This window comes from Theropithecus gelada, chromosome 3, assembly GCF_003255815.1.
Source record: "Theropithecus gelada isolate Dixy chromosome 3, Tgel_1.0, whole genome shotgun sequence".
NCBI lineage: Eukaryota > Metazoa > Chordata > Mammalia > Primates > Cercopithecidae > Theropithecus > Theropithecus gelada.
The window spans coordinates 149409165-149428251 of NC_037670.1; the positions used below are offsets into that span (position 1 = coordinate 149409165).

The window sequence follows — 19087 nt, forward strand, 5'->3', positions numbered from 1 at the left end:
CCAGCACTTTGGGAGGCCGAGGTGGGCGGATCATGAGGTCAGGAGATCAAGACCATCCTGGCTAACACAGTGAAACCCCATCTCTACTAAAAATACAAAAAATTAGCCAGATGTGGTGGCACATGCCTGTAGTCCCAGCTACTCGGGAAGCTGAGGCAGCAGAACTGCTTGAACCCAGGAGGCAGAGGTTGCAGGGAGTCGAGGTCATGCCACCGCACTCCAGCCTGGGCGACAGACGAGACTCCAACTCAGAAAGAAAGAAAAAAAAAAAAAAGAGTATGGGTTTATTTCTGGACTCAATTGTACTCCATTGATCTCTGTCTATCCTTATGCCAGTACCACTGTTTTGATTACTGCAGCTCTGTGATAAGTTTTGAAACTGGGAAGCCTGAGTATTAAGACTTTGTTGTTCTTTTTTAAGGTTGTTGCGGCAATTTGAAGCCCCTTGAAATTTCATACAAATCTCGGGATTAGTCCTTACATTTCTGCAGCAAATTTTATAATTCTCATGGGGATTATCTTGAATCTATAGATCATTTTGGGTAGTATTGACAGTTTAACATATCAAGTCTTTCTACACAAGTTTCTGCTATGTAGAGGGCACTAACCACGGAAAGTACCAAAAAAATAAAAAAGAAAAAAAGCACTTCTTCTGACATATAGTTGGCCCTGTATCTGCAAATTTTGCATCTGTAAATTCAACCAACTCAGACTGAAAAATATTCAGGAAAAAAGTTTTTTAAAAAAATTATACAACAATAAAAAATAATACAAATTTTAAAATATACAGTATAGCTATTTAGATAGCATGTACATTGCATTAGGTATTATAAATAATCTAGAGATGATTTAATGTAAATGGTGGAGAGAATACACATGGGTGATAAGCAAATATTTTGCCATTTTATATAAGATTTGAGCATCCACAGATTTTTATATCCATAGGGGGCTCCTGGAACTAATCTCACGCCAATACAGAGAAACAACTGTAACTCAATTTTCTACAAGTGTCTGTTACTTAATAAATGTATTTATATTTAACTTCTTCAGAAAATTAATTTATTTCTCATACCTCCCTTTAAGCTCTACCACCTTAACTTGCTTTTTCTCCAGACCACATTTCTACCTAATATTACTTTATGTAATTATTCCTTGCATTTCTTCATTCCCCTAAAATGTAAATTCCATGAAGGTAAGAACTAAGTTTTATTCACAGCTATAACCCCAGGACCTAGAACAGTATCTGATATATACTTAGTTGTCAGCAGTTGTAGAATTTTGTAGTTTGTTTCCCATTTACTGCTCCAGACTGTTCTAACCAACCACAGGCTTCAGATGAGATCTACTTTTGTCCCTAAGTGTTACAAAGTAGCCCTTCCAAGCTTACCCTGATTATTTGAGGGCTACATGGAGAAAGAATTCCCCCTGTGTAAGAACAACACCTAGTTAACAAGTACATCTATGTAACAAGTAACATGTTGAAAGCCAAGTTTTAAGACAGTTAAGCTGCTAAGATGTTTAAATCACATAAGTGAAACTAGAAGCAGGAAGACCAGTTAGCTACTGCAATGGCCTAGGTATGCGAGTAAAGGGCCATGAAGTAGAATAGAAGAAATGGGAGGGAAAGGGAAGGGATATTTGGGAAACACTTTGCTAGAGGAAAGACTAACTTTTCATTCTATAAATTTTCATACTACTACTAATGTACTACCTGTCAGAAATCATTTATATGTATGTGTGTACATACACACACATATATATGAAGTCACATATTTGCATATTACAGGGAAAAAGTAGAAATAGCTTGCTTATACTATATACCTTGTAGTCCAATCTGCAAAACAGCTGTTTTATGTCCACGATAAGTTAAAGAAGAGATAAGTGAAAGTTTTCCCTGAAATGAGAAAAAAAAAAATAGTTACAAAGAAAAGTCAAATGAGTTTATAATAAAACCAAGATATAAATAAAAATTAGAATTTTTATAGCAACAGTTTTATCTTTCAAGAAGTCAAAGTACTGTGTTCAGGTAACTATTTTAAGACAAGGAACAGTGCTGAATTCGTTTTTCTAGAGGAAAATCAGGTCTACAAATACTTCAAGGTTTATAATATAATTTCTTAAGTAATCCTATTAGGTAGGTACTATGAGTTCCTTATTTTGCCAATAACTAGATCAACTTTCCCTGGCTTTGTTTTAATCTGTAATATTGTTCTCTAAAAAATAATAAAATGATGTTTGCTCCTAGAAAGAAATGAAAATTTAATAAAGATTTAGAAATGCAAAACAGAAATATCATAAATATAGTGTGGACAAATCTACAGATTAAGACGTAAGTACAGTTTAGTCTTTGTTCAGCTTCTGAAACTAACCAGCTCTGTCAGTTTAAAAAAAGTTATTTGAGTCTCAGATAAAATGAAGTGTTTAATCTGGTTTCTGTAAATAAAATTTAAAAATAGATCCTATTAGCCTCCCAGGTTAATATTCCAGACTTTGATACAGCTAACAAAAAACACATCAATTTTACTTATAAAATAGAACTCAATTTTACTTATAGGAACATAAATAAAAATATGGTTATCAACAATGCATAATGATTTACAGTCAAAAGCAAAAGTAGTTACATTTAGAAGATAGAAAGCTGAAAAAAGTAACAACAACAAAAAATTAAACAATCTGTAAATCTCAAAACTTTTCTTGACCCAGCAGTGTTGAGGTGACAGGGCAACCAACTAAGCAGAAATCTGAGAAAAGCAAGGTACTTCTAATGAGAATAAAACAACTGTTTTATTTCTGTCATAAGTTAAAGAAGAGGTAAGTGAAAGATTTCCCTGAAATGAAAAAAAAAAAAAATAGTTACAAAGAAAAGCCAAAGTTTATAATCACACCAAGATATAAATAAAATTTTTATAGCAACTTGCTTACCTAAATGACAAATGTTCCCAGACATCTGTAAGAAAAATTCATCTAACACTTTTAATGAATTGCTAGAGGCCAAGTATGGGGCAATGAAAACACATGGAGCCCCGGAGCTGCAAACACAGGGGAATTCATATTCATTTACATGCGCTTCTCCACAGACCTGACAAGGTTCAGGACAGAAGTAGGGCAAAGGCAGCAGCAGTTATTGCACGAAAGGCAGGAAACTCTGCTTGGATCTTTCTCCTCTTTCTTTCAGAACAAAGGCCTTAAAATGCTGGGAGAAGGGCAAAAAAACATGTCAATCCACGACTATTGGTGGAAATCCACTGCAGCTGAAAGGCAAGAACAGGAAAAAAAAACTTTCTATCCCTGTTAGGGTGGGCAGGAACAGGTACATAGGTGAAAGGCCCAGACCTATACAGCTAGAGGCAAAGCAGGATCATTGAGAAGGCCCCACTCACAAGACCCGGGACCTACTGCTACCAAGACAGTCTTCATCAGAACAGAGAACATCTACCAATTAAAGGCTAACCAGTACCTAGTAAAAAGTAACATAGTCTACTACTGGAAGAGAAGACCTTGAGCAGGGAGAGAGACCTTATTTGAGGCAAAGCACAAAGGAAAGATCTAAAACTAAGGATGGGGAAGACAAAAGAAAAATCCTCTAGTCAACCAGCTCTGATCCTACATACAAAGTAACTTTAGAGGAATATGAAGCCTCTAGTGCATTGAAGAACCAACAACAACAACAAATCCCAAACCTAACTCTACCCCTGACTAGATGAACTCAATGCACCACACTAAAGGCCTAGCACAAAGAAAGACCTACACATGCCCAGAAATAAAAACTACCTCAATTTCCACTGTCCTACACAAGACGTATAGCTTTGAACAATAACAACATATGAGACATACAAAAAAGGCAAGAAAAAACACAAAGCAATCAAGAGAACCACAATCAATCAGATTAAATGACAACTTAATCAGGAGGGGTAAAGTTGAATAGCTGCCCTATATAAACTCCTAGATGCATCATTTCAACCTTCCTCACTGAGAGTACAAGAAATCCCCTTCACATAGCAGGAAGACATCTGGCCCTCACTGCATTGCTCTGAATGGGGAGGACAGGCAGGGGGTTATTGCTGAGATATGCTGAAATGGAGCAGTTGCTGAGAATAATATAATTATGTGGTGCTTAACAACAGGGATACATTCTGAAACATGTGTTGTCAGGCAATTTCGTCTTTGTGTGAACATCAGAGTATGCCTAAACCAACCTACATGGTATAGCCTACTATACACCGAGGCTATACAATATAGCCTATTGCTTTTAAGCTATAAACCTGCACAACATATACTGTATTAAATACTGTAGGCAATTATAAGACAATTGTATGTATGTATCTAAACATATACAAACCTAGAAAAGGTAGAGTAAAAACACAGTACTATAATCTTATGGGACGGAGCACCATCATATATGCAGTGCATTGTAGACTGAGATATCGTATACACTGCATAACTGTGATAAGAGTCTGACTCTACTCTACAAATTCTGTTTGCTTTTAGGACAAAAATGAATTAGTATAGATATAAAAAACATAACACATCCTGTTATGGACTGAATTGTGTTCTCCCAAATTTCAGGTTGAAGCTCTAACCCCCAACAACTCTGAATTTGACTGTATTTGGAGACAGGGCCATTAAAGAGGTAGTTTGGTTAAAAAGAGGCCATTAGAATGTGCCCTAATCCAGTCTGACTGGTGACCTCAAAAGAGAATGGGACATACAGAAAGATACCAGAGTCTCGGGCAAGCACAGAGAAAAAGCCAGGTGAAGACACAGCAAGAAGGTGAGCATCTGTAAGCCAAGGAGAAAGACCTCAGAAGAAACCAATCCTGCGGCCACTCTGATACTGATCTTCTAGCCTTCAGAACTATGAGAAAAATAAACGTTTAAGCCACCCAATCTGTGGTACTTTGTTATGGCTGACCTGACAAACAAATACACACTTCTTAAAAACTGGGGATTTTCTAAGCTCAGTGACCCTCAGATGTGCTACAAACTCCATGTGCACATTATGTACCTGGCCCTGCCCCCATGGGACTTGGGGAGGAAAGAAGAACCAGTGCAAACATGAAGTTCATGTTCCCTGCTGTGCCAATAAGTAATATACTACCTAAATCTATTGGGTGCCTTGCCTCCTTAACAGCTGAATCTAGAGAAGTATAGCATGTCAACCTACGAGCTATATCATATACTGTTGCTTAGGAACTATTTGGACACTTGACATTTACTCAAATGAAATAAAAACCTATGTTCAGATAAAACTCTGTACATATATATTTACAGTTGTATTATTCACCACCACAAAAACTGGAAAGAATCCAAATATTCCTACACTGGGCAATGGATGAATAGGCTGCAACAAAATTCTAATCACCAACAGAAAGAAATACTACTGAAAAAAAACAACCTGAAAGAATGTCAGATGCATCATACTAAGTGAAAGAAGCCAGATGCAAAAGGCTACATGCTGTATAATGCCATTTATATGACATTCTTGAAAAACAAAAATACAGTGCCAGGAAATTGGTAAGCGGTCATGAGTGGTTAGAGTTGGCAAAGTAGCTAACTATAAAATTCTAGAAGAACTACTTGATTGTGATTGTGGTTACATACACATTTGCACATATTTGTCAAAACTCATAGAAGTCTACACAAAAAAACAGAATGTAGCACTAAAATCCATTTAATAAAATTCAAAAAACATTGACATCTGCAGATTAGAAAAGGGTATGTAAGTACACAATAGAGAGCTGAAAAATGATTCCAATATGTAAAAGAACACAAATACCTCAATCTTTTTTTTAAAAAAATGAGCATTCTACATAGCAATCTGTTAACCATAAGAAATACATAAAAGGTATTTCCTAGTTTTAGCCCTACTAGATACTAACATGTTCACTTATAGCTAAAAGAATTCGTTAATAAAAATGTTAAAATTGGACAGGGGTGATAGCTCATGCCTGTAATCCCAGCACTTTGACAGGTCAAGGTGGGAGGATTGCTTGAGGGTGCAGAGTTTGAGACCAGCCTGGGGAACATAGAAAGACCCTGCCTCTATAAAAAAAAAAAAAATTTTTAATTAGCTGGCTGTGGTGGCATGTGCCTGTAATCTCGGCTACACGGGAGGCTGAGGTGGGAGGATTCCTTGAGCCAAGGAGTTTGAGGTTACAATGAGCTATGATCACACCACAGCACTCCAGCGTGGGTGACAGAGCAACATCCAACTCTTAAGCAAACAATTAAGAAAATGTTGAAATTAAAAAAATATTTCATTAATATAAGTAGGAACAAAAATAAAATAAGAACTTAGTAAACTGTCATAGTATTTAACATCTCTATATCAAGCATACAAAACAATTAGATGTATGTCAAAATTAGATGCAGCTTGGAAATAATCATTATCAATGATATGTCAAAAAGGAATCAAATCATGGCACTTTATTAATAAATACAAGTATACAAGAAATATCACACTAATTGACCAGATGTAAAATAAGTTGAGAATGCTAACAAGCATTTGATAATAATTTAAATGCAATTAAGTAGAAAAGACCAACTGTAATTCATAACACTTCATTTAATAAGAAAGAAAATTCCAGGAAAATAAATAGAAATAAAAATTAAAAAGAAATAGGTGAGTAAAATGTGTTACAAACAAATGTCTACATGAAAAATATAGACAAGCAAAACTGAAATGTAGATTTCTTTTTATTATCAGATATATTTTATCCCTCACTCCCTCAACTAAAATTAAAACACTCACTAAAAATGCATCCAGAATATTGGATATGGCAGACAAAAGGTTCAGTGAACTCAAAGAGAGAGCAACAGAAATTACTCAACTGAAAATCCTCTCTGCCACACAAATAAAACACAGTAAAAGAGAAAGGAACAGAATCTCAGAGATCTGTGTTACAGTATCAAACAGCCTAATACAACATACACATGTAATTGGCATCCCAAAAACAGAAAAGGGTAATAATGTGGCAGAAAAAAAATATTTCAAGAAATATTATCCAATAATTTCCCAAATTTGATGAAAAACACTGAATAAATCCAAGAAGCTCACTTACCCACAGAGAAGAAATTCAAAGAAAAAGCATACTTAAGCACATGTCAGTCCAACTGCTTAAACTAAAAGATAAAATAGAAAGGGAACAGTAAAAAAAAAAGCAAATCGCATACAAAACAATAGAAGCCAGAAAGCAGTGGACTGGTATCTCTACAGTCCTAAAAGAAAAAAAAAGTCAACACAGAATTCTATATCCAATAAATACATCCCTCAAAACAAACATGAAATAAAGGCATTTTCAAATGAATGAAAGCTAAGAGAAGTTATCTCCAGCTGAAATATATGAAATGGCAGATGTTTTTCAAGATGAAGGGAAATAATGCCCAGATAAAAATGGATCTACAGGTAAAAATGAAGAACACCAGAAATGGTAAATATGTCAGTAAATATAAAGACCATATTTTTTCCTTCTTTTAATTTCCTTTAGACTCATTGTTTAAAGCAAAAGTAGTAATGTAAGGTAGAGTTTATAATACACGTACATGTAAAAAATATAACAGCTCAATGAACAGGGGAGTGAGTAAATGGAATTTCACTATTATAAGATTCTTATATTTGTCAAGGGAAGAAAAAAGCAGGACATGAGAAATAACAACTGTACCATGGGGAATGGTACAATAGTAGCTGTAAGTATACCTTAGTAAGGATGCATATTGTTAGCACTATCATAACCACTAAAGGAACAAAACAGGTGTTGTTCAAAGCCAATGGAGAAAATAAAATAGAATAAAAAATATTTAACCCAAAAGAACTCAGGAAGGAAAACAAAAAACAGGAAAAACAAAGGGAACTCAAATCGTTTCATAGACAAACAAAACCATATCAATAATTATTTTAAATAAGTTGATTATGCTGATTAAATAGTAGGACTGTCAGACTGGATTAAAAAAACATGATCTTATTATATGCTAAGAGATAATTAAAATACTAAACCATAAATAAGTTGAAAAAGAAAGGAAATGTTGATACATTCTTAATATAAGGCCACACTACCAAAGGCACCAAAAATCAAAGCCAAAGTATCTTAACCAACAACATATACACATCTTCAGAAAACATTTCTTCCCTACAAATGCAATTTCAAAAAAAAAAAAGGACCAAGTAATTACTACACCAGATGCGCAGATATCAAAGGAAGGGCACAGAAAACATGAAAAAGCAGAGAAATACGACATCGCTAAAAGACCACAACAATTATCTAGCAATAGATATCAATTTTAAAAAATTCCTCAAAATGCCAGATAAAGAATCCAAACTAGTGATTTTAAAGAAGTTTAATGAGATGCAAGAGAAATCTGAAAACCAATACAAAGAAATCAGAAAATCAATTCAGGTTATGAATGAGAGATTTACCAATGAAACAGAGATCTTTAAAAAACAAGAAAGAAAGAAAATGGAAACCATGAATTAAAAAATTGAAGAAAATACAAAATATATTCAAAAGATTCAATAACAGATTAGACCAAGCAAACGAAAGAATCTCAGAACCTGAAGACAGAACAAAATTTTGAAATAATGCAGTCAGGCAAAAATAGGAAAAAGTATAAAAAGGAATGAGCAAAGCCTTTTGAGATGTCCAGGACTACATAAAGCAAACAAACGTATGAATTATCAGTATTCCTAAGGAGAAAGAGAGATTAGAAAGTTTAAAAAACCTATTTAAGGAAATAATCAATGGAAACTTCTAAAGTCTAGGAAGAGAGTTAGACATCCAGATACAGGAAGCCCAGCTATCCTGAGGAAAATATACTGCAAAAAGGACTTCACCATAGCATATTATATTCATAACGTGTAAAGTCAAAGTTTATTTTTTTTTTTTTTTTTTTTTTTTTTTTTTGAGACGGAGTCTCGCTCTGTCGCCCAGGCTGGAGTGCAGTGGCCGGATCTCAGCTCACTGCAAGCTCCGCCTCCCGGGTTCCCGCCATTCTCCTGCCTCAGCCTCCCGAGTAGCTGGGACTACAGGCGCCCACAACCGCGCCCGGCTAATTTTTTTTTGTATTTTTAGTAGAGACGAGGTTTCACCGTGGTCTCGATCTCCTGACCTTGTGATCCGCCCGCCTCGGCCTCCCAAAGTGCTGGGATTACAGGCGTGAGCCACCGCGCCCGGCCAAAGTCAAAGTTTAAAAAAAATAATTTTAAAATTACCAAGAGAAAAGCATCTATCTAGTCACCTATAAAGAAAACACTATAAAACTAACTGGACTTTTCAACAAAAATCTTACAGGCCAAAAGGGAATGGATGGCATTTTCAAAGTGCTCGAAAAAAAGGAAAAAAAAAAGTAAGCCAAAATTTTATATACTGCCAGAAGAAGCTTAATAAAAGAGATATAAAAAATTTCCTAGACAAGCAAACAATGTGGGATTCAGTAGAGAAAAAAGTAGAAAGATCACAAATTAACACACTAGCATCACACCTCAATGAAACTAGAAAAAAAAAGAACAAATTAAACTCAGAGTTAGCAGAAGCAAAGAAATAACAAAGATCAGAGCAAAACTAAATGAACAAGAACCAAAAACAACAACAAAAAAACCCAAAGGATCAATGAGACAAAAAGTTGGTTATTTAAAGAGAGAAACAAAATTGATGAACTATCAGCTAGACTAACCAAGAAAAGGAGAGAAGAGATCCAAATAAAATTAGAGAGGAAAAAGGAGACATTACAACTGATACCACAGAAATTCTAAAGGTAATCAGAGACTATTATGTATAACTATATGCCCATAAACTAGAAAACATAAAAAAATGGATAAATTGTTGGTGCTATGCCCAGACCGTTTGTTCCCCAAAGAACACCACCAGAGTTCAGAGTCGAAGCCAAGCGGCAAGGATCTTTTACTGCAAGTTCGAACTTGGTCCCTCCCTTCCATAGCATACAAGAGGGCCTTGAACAATGCGAGTGCTTGCTTTTTATAGCCCGATGTAAACAGGATATGTAAAGTTACAGGGGAACAAGGGAATTCTTTTGGTTACAACATTACAATTGGTTAACATTATACATTTAGCATTTTTTATTGGTTCCCGCTGTGCCCTTATCGGAGATTTCCCAGGTGGTGTTTTTCTAAAGTTGAGAGAGATATGGAGGAATGTGTTTGTGCTGGGCTCAGGAAGTTGGGAGATATATGGAGGAATGTGCCTGGTTTCTTTTCACTGGAAACATATGACCTCCCAAGATTGACCCAGGAAGAAACAGAATTCCTGAACAGATCAATGATGATAGCAAGACTGCATAGTAATACAAAAAAAAATCCCAATAAAACAAAGTCCAGGACCAGATGGATTCACAGCCTAGATGTACAAAACACAAAAAGAGCTAACACCAATCCACCTGAAACTATTCCAAAACTACTGAGGAGGGAATTCTCCCTAACTCATTCTACAAGGTCAGAATCACCCTGATACCAAAACCAGACAAAGACACACAAAACAAAAACTACAGACTAGTGTCATGCGCATCCGTGTGAAGAGACCACCAAACAGGCTTTGTGTGAGCAACATGGCTGTTTATTTCACCTGGGTGCAGGTGTGCTGAGTCTGAAAAGAGTCAGCGAAGGGAGATAAGGGTGGGGCCATTTTATAGGATTTGGGTAGGTAAAGGAAAATTATAGTCAAAGGGGGGTTGTTCTCTGGCAGGCAGGAGTGGGGGGTCACAAGGTGCTCAGTGGGGGAGCTTTTCGAGCCAGGATGAGCCAGGATGAGCCAGGAAAAGGAATTTCACAAGATAATATCATCCCTTAAGGCAAGGACTGGCCATTTTCACTTCTTTTGTGGTGAAATGTCATCAGTTAAGGCAGGGCATTTGCACTTCTTTTGTGATTCTTCAGTTACTTCAAGCCATCTGGGCGTATACGTGCAAGTCACAGGGGATGCGATGGCTTGGCTTGGGCTCAGAGGTCTGACAACTAGTATCTCTGATGACAGACACGCAAAATTATCAACCAAATAATAGCAAATTGAATCCAACAGCATGCCAAAAAGATCACACACCACGATCAAGTGAGACTTATCTCAGGGATGCAAGGATAGTTCAACATACACAAATCAATAAGTGTCATACACCACATAAACAGAATTAAGGACAAAAACCAGATGATCATCCCAACCGATGAAGAAAAAGCATTTGACAAAATTCATCTTCCATTCATGACAAAACTCCTCAACAAACCAGACACAGAAGGAACATCCCTCAACATAATAAACGCCACGTATGACAAATCCACAGCCAACATAATACTGAATTGGGGAAAGGTTGAAAAGATTCCCTCTAAGAACTGGAACAAGATAAGGATACCCACTTTCACCACTCTTATTCAATATAGTACTGCAAGTCCTAGCCAGAAAAATCAGGCAAGAGAAAAAAAGAAAAGGCATCCAAATTGGAAAAGAAGTAGTCAAATTATCATGGTTGGCTAATGATATGATCTTGTATACAGAAAACCCTCAAGACTCCAACAAAAATCTCTTAGATTGATAAATTAAGTAAAGCTTCAGGATACAATATCAATGTACAAAAATCAGTAGTGTTTCTATACACCAATAAAAAGCTAGCTGAGGATCAAGAATGTAATCCCATTCACAATAGCTACAAAAATAAAATAAAATACCTAGGAATATACTTAACTAACAAGGTGAAAGATCTCTGCAAGGAAAACTACAAAGGACGGATGAAAGAAATTGCAAACAACATTAAAAAAATGGAAAAACATCTCATGCTGGTGGATCAGAAGAATTAATATTATTAAAATGAACACACCGCCCAAAGCTACAGGTTCGATGCAAACCTTATCAAATTACTGATGTCATTCTTCACAGAATTAGAAGAAAACAATGATAAAGTTCATATGGAACCAAAAAAGAGGCCAAATTGCCGAAGCAATTCTAATCAAAAAGAACAATGGTGGAGGTACACATTGCCTCACTTCAAAACATATTACAAGGCAACCAAAATAGTATGGTAGTAGTATAAAAATGGAGACACAGATAAATGGAACAAAACAGAGAAACGAGAAATAAAGTCACATACTTACAGCCAACTGATCTATGACAAAGATGGCAAGAACACTACACTGGGGAAAAGACAAACTTTTCAATTAATGGTGCTGGGAAAACTGGATTGCCACATGCAGAAGAGTGAAACTGGACTCGTATATGTCACCATATATGAAAATAAACTTGATGGATTAAACATTTAAATGCAAGACCCAAAACTATAAAAATACTAGAAGAAAACCTAGGAAAAACTCTTTTAGATAGATATTGGTTTAGGCAAACAATTCATGACTGTAGGGGTGGCCTGCCCCTCCACACCTGTGGGCGTTTCTCGTTAGGTGGAATGAGAGACGTGAGAAAAGAAATAAGACACAAAGTATAGAGAAAGAAAAAGTGGGCCCAGGGGACCGGCGCTCAGCATGCAGAGGACCCATGCCGGCACCGGTCTCTGAGTTCCCTCAGTATTTACTGATCATTATCTTTACCATCTTAGAAAAAGGGAAGTGACAGGATAATAGGATCAATCGTAGGGAGGTCAGCAGTAAGACAGGTGACTAAAGATCTCTGACAGAAGTTTAAGGAAAAATGCTGTGCCTTGATATGCCTATGTAAACATCTCCATAAACCTTTTTAGTGCATAAAGAGCAGCATGACGCTAGCAAGTCCCGCCTTTCGCCCTAAGGCAGTTTTCTCCTTTCTCAGTAAACGGAACAGACAATCGGGTTTCACACCGAGATGTTGTTCCATTGCCCAGGGATGGGCAGGAGACAGATGCTTTTCTCTATCTCAATTGCCAAGAGGCTTCTTTCCTCTTACACTAGTCCTCCTCAGCACAGACCCTTCACGGGTGTCAGGCTGGGGGACGATCAGATCTTTCCCTTCCCACGAGGCCATATTTCAGACTATCACATGGGGAGAAACCTTGGACAATACTTAGCTTTCCTAGGCAGAGGTACCTGCGACCTTTGGCAGTGTACGCGTCCGAGTACTTGAGATTAAGAGAATGGTGATGACTTTTAACCAGCAAGCTGCCTTCAGGCACTTGTTTAACAAAGCACACCCTGCACAGCCCAAAATCCGTTAAACCTTGAGTCACCACAGCACATGTCTCTTGCAAGGACAAGGTTGGGGGTAGGGTCACAGATTAACAGCATCTCAAATACAGAACAAAATGGAGTCTCTTATGTCTACTTCTTTCTATATAGACACAGTAACAGTTTGATCTTTCTTTTCTTTTCCCCACAATGACTAAGACCTCAAAAGTGCAGGCAATAAAAACACAAATAGACAAATGGAACTTAATTAAATTAAAAAGCTTCTGTGCTACAAAAGAAATACTCAGAATGAACAATCTCTGGAATGAGAGAAAATATTTGCAAACTATGCATTCAACAGGGGACTAATATCCAGATTTTACAAGAGACTCAACCAAAAAACCCCAAATAATCCCATTAAAAAGTAGGCTAAGGACATGAATAGACATTTTTCAAAAGAAGATAAACAGCCAGCGAGCACATGAGAAAATTTTCAATATAACTAATCATCAGTAAAATGCAGATTAAACCACAATGAAATACCACCTTACACCAATCAAAATGGGTACTAAAAAGACAAAAACATGACACTGGGGTGCAAAGAAAAAGGAACTGTTATACGCTGTTGGCGAGAACACACATTACTACAACCTCTATGGAAAACAGTACAGTGAGTTCTCAAAGAACTAAAAGTAGAACTACCATTTGATCCAGCAATCCCACTACTGGGTATCTACCCAAAGGAAAAGAAATCATTAAATAAAAAAGAGACCTGCACTCATATGTATACCACAGTGGTATTCAAAATCACAAAGATATGGAATCAACCAAAGTGTACATCAATGGAGGACTGGATTTAAAAAGTCATATATATACACAATACTATTTAGACATTAAAAAGAATGAAATTGTCTTTCACAGCAACATGGATAGAAATGGAGACCTTTATCTTAAATGAAACAACTGAGACACAAAGAGAAATACTGCATGTTCTCACTCAAAAATGTAAGCTAAATAATGAGTACACATGGAAGCAGAGTGTAGAGAGATGGACAATGGAAACTTGGAGGGGTAGGGGATTAGCAGTGGAGTGGATGATGGGAGGTTGCTTGGTGGGTACAAGCTGCATTGCTCCAGGGACAGATGCACTGAAGGCACTTACTTCACCACAATGCTATACATCAATGTAGCAAAACTGCACTTGTTTCCCATACATATTTACAAAACAAATTTTTAAAAAATTGCTTGAATTATCAAAAGTATCACAACTCATTTCTTGAAAGACATTTTCTGCTTTCATTTTTCACCTGACATTCAATCCTCACACTACCGAAAAATGAATTTGCTTCTTAGTGTTTAAACAAAACTAACCTTTCCAAGTGATCAATAATTTCTTGGTTATTAGAATGAACAGATACTTTCCAGACCTTTGAGCATCTAATAGCAACATAATGCTCTGGTTAATGGCAAAGACAATGGGCATGTAAATCACTGCTCAGCCACTTACTGGCTATTAGACCTTGAATAAATTACTGAACCTGTGTTTGTTTTCCAGCTATAAAATGAGAATAATACTTAGGGTTCTCAGGATTAAGAGATTACATATACAAAGCATTTAGGAGAGTGCCTACTAAACAGCAATCTATACAAGTGTTACTGAAACTTGCTTTCTTATGTATCAAAGACACCACTCTCTCCTGAGTTTCTTCCTCCTTCTCTAGACCATCTCTGCTTCCTATTCATGCTACTTTCTTTCACTGACTCCTTCAACATGGTTCTCTTCTCTTCTATGCTTTGGCTCAAACCCATCTAAATTAGAGACCCTCTGGGCTTCAAACTCCCCAATCCATTTGCCTACTGGACACTACTATTTATACATCTCTGAAGACCTTTCAAATTTGTCCAAATTGAACTCCCTAAATGTTTCTCCCTAAATGTGTACCCTCTATTTTCTTCTCCTGGCTGGCTAGAAATTAGAAACAGAAGTTTCCTGAATTTCTCTTTGCCACTCTAGTCTAATTGTTTTCTAAGACCTACTGATTCTGCTTCTTTATCCTGTCAAGTCTAAAGCAAATCATCTATATTCAAATTCCTGCTCTACTACATTTTATCAATACAATCTCAAGCAAATTGCTTAACCTTTCTGAAACACGGCATCTTTAATAACAGTACCTACCGTCATAGGTCTTTGTGATGATTAAATAATACATGTAAAGCACTTAAAACACTACCTAATGTACGGAAAAAAATGCAACGAATGTTAACTTTAGGTATTATTATTACTATCTTTTTTCAATCTCCTTCCCAGCATCCCCCCTGCCACTGGCCCAGATCATCATCAACTCTCATCTAAATTACTGTAATTGCCTCTTAACATCTTTCCACTAACCTTGCCTTCTCCAATATACTCTCTACCTAGAAGCAAAGTTTTTTGAACTCAAAGTAAATCATGTTTTTCTCCTGCTAAAACCTACCAAAGACTTCCCATAGTTTTTAGAGTAACATCCAAATTCCTCAATATGCACATAAGAACTGTTTTTTACACCAAAGGAAGGTACAGCACAGTCTGTTATCCCGTAAGTTGCAGCTCAACTTTCCTGATCTGTCAGAACCAAAAGCTCTCATGCTTACATATCACAATGCTAATAACACACCTACTAATTTTAACTGGAGATCAGGTGATTGTCAGACCCCACAGAAATGTGATTACCTTTAGTTCAGGGCCTATACTTCTTCATCTTTGTACCTCAGAAACTTACTCCAATGTTTCATGAATTTGCTAATTGTTTGCTAAATACTGAAAAACGTATTGAAATATTCAATCTCAAATGTTACGACAAAGACAAAAACCATACCTAAACCAGTTCTCATGAATAAACTCCACATTAAAAAACTGCATTCCTTTTAATAGGAAAAAGCATTCTGAGTTACAGAAATTCTTACCTGAATATATTTCTTGCTATAATTGTAACCTGGCTGTAGGGATCCGAAATCTACTTTAAGTAATTTACTCAGCGGCTGAACTTCAGGCACCCCATTGACTTCCTTTATTAATTCAAGTGGCATATCAGTTCTTCTTCACACTGATGTCCAAAGCAAATTCAACTAGGGAATTTGACAACTTGCTGCTGAAGATACAAAACCAGTGTTTTATCCAAAATGCAGTCAATAATTTGCTCTAAGTCTGTTTGACTTAGTTATGCTTTTCCTTATTATGGTTAACACGGTTCAGGGTTCGGGGTGACAGGAGGATGGATTATTTTACAATTTTATTGCAAAGATCAATACAGGACATTCTTCCACGGAACTGAAACTTAACCATTTTCTACTAAGCTGCGTATTTAAAGTACCTCTAAAAAGCAAGTTTTAAAATCTGTAACAATGTCACTAACAAACGCCTTTAACATTGTGCTTTAAAATGTAAAAGTTATTGGGGAAGAGGGAGGCTGAAAAATCCTGGGTTTTTTTTTAATCCCCACGGGAGCTGTAATATTGTATAGGCAAATTGTGCACCAAAAGCTTCGTACTCCAAGATGTTTCTGTGGCCTCCTCCCTTCACCCCCTAAATAAACTAAAAAACAAAAATTACTGAACTGAGATTAACTTGTGCATCGTAGGCTCCACCTTATTCACAGATCTCTTGACTGGGACACTCACTAGTGTCGATATCCAATTTTAACGTTTGCGTACCAACCTTCCCCCAAGCCACCTGAGCTCTGTGAGGGCGGGGACTTGGACTTAACTCTGCTCCTCCCAAAACACCAAGAAAGATGCTGAACACAGTAGGATCGAGATAAACACTCGTAAGAAAAAGTGTTTCTCTGCGATAATTACATCAAATTTGGATCTAAACTAATTCAATCTCGGGCCCCTTCCGTCTGGTACCCACTCAACGAACACACCAAACCTTACAAATTTTACTCACCGGCAGTTTAGAAACAACCCTAGGAAGAAGTTAGACGGGCGCGCACGTGACGTCACTCGCACGCTGACCGTCCAGCTACACGCATGCGTGCAAGATCCCAGGGCATAGCTGCTAGTTCTCCGCCCGCGGCGGCAAGCTGGGTAAATATTCACACACTGACGGCGCCTGGAGGTTTGGCGAAATATTGACAGGATGCGGCGCCAACGGGAGCGTAGGGCCAAGGTACAGGCCCCGCCCAATCCGGTCACATTTCCGGAATTCTCGCCGCTCCCCTTAGCTCCGCCCCCAGTCGTTTTCCAGCTTACGTGACGGGAGGCACGTTCAGGGCAAGCGGGCGGGTCCGCTGGGCAGGGTTTCAGCTTCCGTTTGGTAGATTGGAAGCTTATGCGGGCAGAGCCTTTCTTTTAATGTCCAGTTCTCTTCCCGGAGGAAGTAGGCACCTACTGCAGTCTTTATAAAGAAGCATTTACAAGGATAACAGTGTTATTTGAGAGTTTCTATAGTAATTTCGGGCATTGGCATTAATGCCACCATTGAGTCTTGCTATTTACAGATTTGTAACCTTGTCATTGTTTTATAGAGCTATGATTTTGTGATATAATTAATAGTTATAAATTATAGGTTTATTATAGTTTCTTATGTAATATTTATTATAACTTATAATTGGTATTATAATTTATCATTTATAATGATAAATTGTTAAACATGAATCCTCTGCTAATTTCAGATACATGCCTTCAATCATTTAAGTGAAACCATCCTAGTGTGAAACTAAATGTAATAAAGAATTTACATGAATATTTCCAAGACTAATTTGAACTAAAATATCTTCTTTATATACATATTTGTAGGAGGATATAGCTAACTTTTTTTTCTTCGATACGGAATCTTGCTCTGTCGCCAGGCTGGAGTGCAATGGCGTGATCTCAGCTAACTGCAACCTCTGCCTCCCGGGTTCAAACAATTCTCCTGCCTCAGCTTCCCGAGTAGCTGGGATTACAGGCGCAGGCCACCATGCCCGGCTAATTTTTGTATTTTTTTAGTAGAGATGGGTTTCAACATTTTGGCCAGACTGGTCTCGAACTCCTGACCTTGTGATCCGCCCACCTTGGCCTCCCAAAGTGCTGGGATTACAGACGTGAGCCAGCGGGACCAGCCAGCTGACTATGTTTAAAGTGCCTTTTTTATCAACAGGAAGCATTCAGTGTTAGCCCATCTCCCATTTCCCCTCCCCATCCCTGTGGTTATGTCTCATGCAGAAGCCAGGGGTGACAAGTGCATGAACTCAGGAGTTGTCCATTTGAGGAAAACTGTAGGGAAAGTTTAGATGCTATCCTTCCATCTCTGGCTGCATCCAGCTGTGAAATACTGTTCTTTCTTTCTATGTGAAGCCCTCCACATGGGCTTTGGACCCTGACCACTTTCATCTCCCTTCCATCATCATCAATATATTTTCTCTCAATGTATTTTAAGCTTTCCTTCTTTATTCATGCTTTCCTGTCACCATTTAAACACATTCTCCCAGGCTTTTGCTCTGTCACCCAGGCTGGAGTGCAGTGGCAAGATCATAGCTCACTGCAGCCTGGAACTCCTGGGCTCAAGCGATCCTCTGGCCTCAGCCTTCTAAGTAGCTGGGACCACAGGCACAGGCCACCATACCCGGCCAATTTAAAAAAAAAAAAAAATTGTGGAGACGAGTTCTCACTATGTTGCCCAGTTGGTCTCACACTCCTCTGTGGGTGTTAAATATTTGTTGAGTGAACAAATGCTGAGAAAAACTGTTTATCTTACTTCTGACTTCCACCCCTCCACCCACCCCTACCCAGCACCACCCCATTACACTTAAACTGCCCTTAGAAAAACCACTGAAGAACTCTTTGTTGCTAACCCAAAAGGACATTTTTAGTCTCAAATTTTTGAAAACATTCTTTGTGCTACAACATGGTCCTAGTTTTCCTCTTACTTTCTACCAACTGAATCTTTTAAAATTTATCATAATCTGTTTAGCCCATAAGTATCCCTGTTCTATAGAATGTGATGAAGATATCTAATAGAGGTATACGTAAGTCCTTTTATTTTGT

The 19087-nt window shown here is 37.4% G+C and overlaps 1 protein-coding gene across 3 annotated transcripts in view; it reads right to left on the reverse strand.

The window, feature by feature from the left end:
• The window catches only part of POT1 (protection of telomeres 1), a 115050-nt gene extending 97855 nt beyond the window's left edge, over positions 1–17195 (reverse strand). For 2 of the 3 annotated variants that reach the window (XM_025380605.1, XM_025380604.1), the window contains exons 1-3: positions 17007–17195; positions 16025–16209; positions 1822–1894 (exon numbers count right to left, since the gene is read on the reverse strand). Coding sequence is in view for 1 of the 3 variants with exons in the window: in XM_025380603.1 (XP_025236388.1) it covers positions 16025–16147 (123 nt within the window). In the remaining 2 variants the exon portion in view is untranslated. The remainder of the gene's footprint in view (positions 1–1821; positions 1895–16024; positions 16210–17006) is intronic. The other variant, XM_025380603.1, reaches the window with a different exon arrangement.
• Between the last annotated feature and the right edge of the window lie 1892 nt (positions 17196–19087).